Source organism: Elaeis guineensis, chromosome 4 (assembly GCF_000442705.2).
Source record: "Elaeis guineensis isolate ETL-2024a chromosome 4, EG11, whole genome shotgun sequence".
Taxonomy (NCBI): Eukaryota; Viridiplantae; Streptophyta; class Magnoliopsida; order Arecales; family Arecaceae; genus Elaeis; species Elaeis guineensis.
Window position 1 is genome coordinate 22,612,941 of NC_025996.2, and position 5,842 is coordinate 22,618,782.

The following is a 5,842-nucleotide window of genomic DNA, read 5'->3' on the forward strand; positions in this document are numbered from 1 at the left end:
TTTACATTAAATCAGCATGAAATATATTTTTATATTTATTTGTAGTATTATTCTTGAAAATTATATAATATTTGAAATATCTAATTGAGATATTTGTTACTTACTGGACTGTCTAGCTCATTATCTTTCTTTTTAATTTTTAGATTCAGATAATTAATTACGAGCGTGGGAATTAATATTGGGACAGAGCTTTTAGAGGCGAGATTTAGCATTATCAACTTCATTGAACTTAGATCTATTATTTTATTTTTAGTAAAATTTTATTGGATATAAAATATTTGATTTAATTACTTGAATTAAAGTTGAATAATAATTATTTGAATTTATTCTGCTGTGATGCATTGATATCGTGATGAGATACCTTACATGCTTATGGAGAGAGTTCTTCATAAGTATGCGGTGGTTGCCGCGACTTCCTGCTTGCGATCTTGAGTTGGAGGCATGACAAAATTTTTTCTCTTTACATCATGTGGGATGTCTCCCAAGATATTTGGAGACTTTTCCGCATACGGTCACATAGCATCAACATATCGTCTTGCCTTCTTGCCAGCTTTAATATGGGGACATGCAAGGTGGAAGCTCGTAATTGAAGCTTTTGCTGTTGCCCTTGATCTAAAATTGAATTGCATCTATTATCACCATGTTATCAGCCCTTGCCAATAGGGATTTCATATAATGGTAAATTATATATTGCATAATTTCTCAAGCTTTCTCAGTATCATCTCCTGCACATCTATGTTTGTTGCACCATTGTGACCTACAATTGCTTAAACCACTATTAAGTCACCTAAACAACCGGGTTTTGGATAATATATCTTCGAGTTCCACCCATTTTGGTAGGCTTTGTAGGTTTGGATTTATCTCCTACCGATTTCCAAACTAATTTGTGTAGTGTTGTCGAGCAGATTCCTCCGATTATCCTTATGGTTGTGACTTCTTATCCCTACCGTAGCTGGTTGAGTAGAATTCAGTTCGATCCAACTTCTCTTAGGTTGTCCTCTGTGCATCCACAGCTAGTATAGTTTGGTATCTCCTACTAAACACTGGTTAACAATTTGTGACCTTCCGCATTTCATGAGCTTTTTCCAAATAGGAATATTTAACTCATGATTGAGTAGAATCTCACATGGTCATAAACTTCTTATGAGTTGTCAGTTGATAATACAATTCAATGCAAACCTAATTTCCATTTAATTGTACATTTTAATGCAAGGCTACTTGTTTGAACACCAGTTCAGATGCACTTTTCAGGAATATCAACAACTCTTCTATCTAACTACAATATGATACTTATCTCCAGAATAAACAAATTGTTTGTTAAACTACTACTTAGAATGCGTTTCACCAACTAGACATGGATCCCCAAGGATGCCCACAAGACATGCATCAATCAAGGGAATCAAATTAATCATCCACATCGTTAATCAGAATTTTTTATTGGTTTGTTGATCATAATCTGCCACGTTCGCGGTGCTTATAGACCAAAATTCAAATGCTCTGGTAAACTGTTACACATACATTATCAAACGACTAAACAAACAATATTTAATGAATGATGAAAGATGCTCGGCAGCGATCCAATTCAAGTCCAGTCTACGAATTCAAAGACGAGCAAGATGAAAAAGTCCAAAAAAGCTAAACCCCTCTAGAATTTAGAGATGCAAATGTCATTCACCAAAATTTTGGTAGGGTTCTACACTTAGAGGGAGAGGTTTGAGTCATCACCGCTTTAAGATACGTCCCATATCGCTAAAGATCATTCTTCTCAGCCAATCCACCACCCACAATAAAGGTTCCAAAACGACAAGACCAAATATTCTGGGGTCTGGAATCCTCTGATCCAATTCACACTCGAGGCCCAAATAGCCTTCCTTTCCAGTCACTCCATGTTCCTTTTGGATCGCGTAGGGGACTCCCAAACAAGCAGAGCTCTTATGAGATATGACTCGGCCAACCGTTCTATAGTCCAAAACCCCAAAAAAGAACACTCTTTTGGTGCTTGGCGACCCCCGGACCACGCGCCAAAACCCTTTATGCGTGACTCATGGGATAATTCCGAAGGGCTAAACCCCGTGTCTCCAATCCCAACCTGCACGAAACCACCACGACGACCCACGACCGACCTCCCTCGACCCTTCTATATAAACCCAACCCCTTGATTCCCCTTCACCGCACCTCCAACCCCCTTTTCCAATTTTTATCTCCAAACAGCACCATGGCCTCCCTCCCGAAGAGACCTCTTGCCACCGTCATCTCCATCGCCGATACCGCATCGTGGTACTGCGCTTTGGCCATCGTCGCCCTCATCTTGCTGAGCTCCCTCCAAGAAAGCCCGGCGGTCGACGACACGATCGAGCCGGTGCGCGGTGGAAAGCTCGTCAGCCGGCCTTGCGACGAGATTTACGTCGTGGGAGAAGGAGAGACCCTCCACACCATCAGCGACAAGTGCGGCGACCCCTTCATCGTCGAGCAGAACCCGCACATCCACGACCCCGACGATGTCTTCCCCGGCCTTGTTATCAAGATCACCCCCTCCAAGCCTAGATAGAGAGAGAGACTTTCTATAGACCTCACATGGATATGGATTCGTGTACGATATTTATCTTTTTTTTTTTTTTTTATGGTGAAATATGAATCGTCCGAGCATCACTTGTATATATGAAATACCAATAGATAACTTTTGTAAGAGTTATCTTGTATCACCAAGAACATGAGATTTATTTAGGTGGCCTTGTTTTAATATTGATGGAGTTATATATATCGGTAGTTTTAGATTACTAGTAGCAACTCATGGCCATGGATTCCAAACTTTGAGTTGAAGCCTTCTTGAGGTGGAATCTTGTACTTCTCTCCATGGGGGTCGTTGGGTCAGGTAGGAGGAAGAGAAGAAGTGGCATCTGTTTACACCGCCTCGCGGAAGACTGTAGACATTGCATTTGTTAGGTTGTTTGATGGAAAGTTGCTGAGGGACCGTCATAATTTTAGTTGGCGGTACTGGAACAGGTTAGGTTAAGTAAGGCCACGGTTTGGTGGAACTGATGGGACCGGGGACGTGGGCCCTCACAAGCTTTGCCGTTGATCAAAGGAAGCGAGCGTAAGTGTGCAACCGTTTGGGCCCACTAAGGGGCGCAGGCAACCGAACTAGCGTGGAAATTTTAATTTAATTTGATTGTGTTCTTTTCTTTCACTGTGTCTATCCACATCATGGGATGTCAGAAAGAATACCTAACCTAATTGTCATTGTCACTAAAGAACCAAGGACTTGCTTTGGGTGGGAGGCACAGGGTGACTTGGATGAAGAGCAAGGAATCCGCCAAGACGGAGTGAATTGACATGCATGTGGGGACGTGGCTGTTGAGGCCACATTCAGGAGTTGAAGATTAGTGCTGTAGCCTTGTAAATGACAAATACAAAGGGAAGTTTAATGGATCTTGCTTGGGAGATCAAACTTTATCTGATTCCTTTTTAATATATATGAAATTGTCATTAATTATCTGGATCCCAGCTCAAAATCTCTTCTTAGCATATACATCTACGAAGAGCGCCAACTAGCTTGGATATGAATTTAGGAAAAAAAAATGCATACTATGTTAACCAAATCTTGTTGGCTTTGCTTGAAATTATTAGGTTGGTAATCCTGGCCATTTAAAACTAGTTATAAAATAACAAATTAATATAACATGGTTCTTTAGTGTGGGTATGATGGAATTATAAAATAAAATAATTTTAGAAGTATCATTTTAAAAAATTAGGAGAAAACATAGAATACCACATCGACTGACCAGTCTCATACATCCCATACTGTACCATATTGATCTTGTGCCAATATTATACCATATTGATATTTAGTATGTAATCTCATATCATATGAATTGCATATCAGTTATGATAGAATAGTATTTGTACGGATCCAATATCCAGATGATGAACTTTGAAAGAAAATTTATTTTTTTTCTGCCGTGTCTGAGATAAGCAGAAAATGAAATTAGAAAGTATATGTGGCGCATAGTTATTGATAGGTGCGTAGAAGACATCTTCTCAAAGTAATTAATAATGTGTCTGAGCAGTCAAATTGAACGCATTAGTCATGGGTGATAAACTAGCAGTGGTGTGTCAATCACGTCTGAAAGAGATGATTTGACTTCAGCTTATGGGCAAGGGCTAGGCATGGGTGCAAATTGCTCTCCATAATATGATGCAGAATGGGTCAAGTTGGACTTTGAAATGGCCGGCCTACTGATTTGGTCCTCCTCCTAATCTAAAATGAAATGGTGAGCGTCGGAACTAAATGCCACCAGACCAAGTGGTTCTAACATTATGGAGCTATGGCCGTCCACCTTGGCAACCGAGTTTTTTCCGCCATCAGACCGGGAAGATGCAGCGGCGCTGCTCTGAAAATGAGCTATTTCTTATTGTCCGAAATCCGAATGTCATATTCTTATTGTTTGACTTCTTCGATGAATTAGTTGCGGAGAAGAATAGATACACCAAAGAACATGGCAATTTCTTTTTTCCACTCCGTCTAAAAGGGGATACATAATAAGTTATAGTATCTGTTACCATGACGAAAGATCTGGACATACATAAATTGATAATGATGGAGACATGGTCATTATCAAATAAGATTCTTTTTTGAGGTCAATTGGTACAAGTGCTTGTTGAAACATGCAGTCCAACAAACCCTTCCTGTAGGTAAATACAATAATAATCTGGCAGCTTAAAATATCATCATCAATGACGCTCCATGGGATCAAGATGGGTAGTCCTTATTATGAAATTCAAACTTCCAAATTGGCTACTTCAAAGATTAGGTGGCTCTAGATGGAGTGTCCATGAATAGGAGGCCATGGCGTAAGCTTGGCACACAAAATGATGCTAATAGCATATGAACAATAGTTTGATGATGGTCGATTTTACTTTCTTGACGTATTATCTACCATAAGTCGATGATAGTCTCAATAAAATCTTCCACTTGTTTGTTGGATCACACTAAGATGTTCCAACCGGGTGACGACTCTTGGAAATTCTAACAAAAAGATGATTCTATGATAGGATGTATAATAAGATAGATATGAGAGAGCTAATGTTCACCCGTCAAAGTTCAAATCTTGCATGGCATGGGAGTTTGAAGTGGCTCTAAAGTCATCCATCCTTCTATAAGAAAAACATGGGTTTGGATGCTATCTTTAGCCCAAAAGAATAATTCATCTTCGTTGGCTGTGTTAATTATTGGATCGCACAATAGTCATTTCGAAACCTATGCCGATGGATTTGAAAAATATTGAAATGCTTGAGAAATGTGCAATATTCAATCCAACGATTGACATTGCAAAAGAGGATTAACCATTCATCCGCACTAAAAAATATAACTCAAACCGAAAAACATGATAAATATTAGAGTCTTGGAATCCTATTCCATTGTTGACGATCATTTTTTATAACTTAAAACAAGGTTCCAACCTGACAGGTGTCAGGAAGAACCCTACGAATTCTAAATGCGTTTTTTGTTAGGTTAGGTGAGACTTGTCACCCACCGTCACCTCCGGAGAAAACTGTTTACTGTTTCTTTTGACCCCGGCCCGTCTCAATTTGTACCTCATGTTAAGGTAGCACAAGTCCAGATGCATTGACACCATTGTCATGGGGGGAGTATCACCTTTAATGTGTGAAGACCACGGATCATGGCAGATAGCATGGACGTGGAATTAATGGACTCCTACAGATGCCTTAAAGAAGGAGATGGAACAAGAGAGAAGGGTGACAACAAAGTCACTCAAGTATTGAATCCTTTAACGTGAAACCACCATGCAGAGTAATATTGGAGTTTAGACGTTTCAAAATT

The 5,842-nt window shown here is 39.6% G+C and overlaps 1 protein-coding gene across 1 annotated transcript; it reads left to right on the forward strand.

The window, feature by feature from the left end:
• The first annotated feature begins 2,149 nt into the window (after positions 1 to 2,149).
• Positions 2,150 to 2,740, forward strand: LOC105043378 (uncharacterized). Its single transcript, XM_010920902.4, has one exon. It carries the CDS (start codon positions 2,216 to 2,218, stop codon positions 2,546 to 2,548), a length of 333 nt encoding a protein of 110 aa, XP_010919204.1. The 5' UTR covers positions 2,150 to 2,215; the 3' UTR covers positions 2,549 to 2,740.
• Positions 2,741 to 5,842: the final 3,102 nt, after the last annotated feature.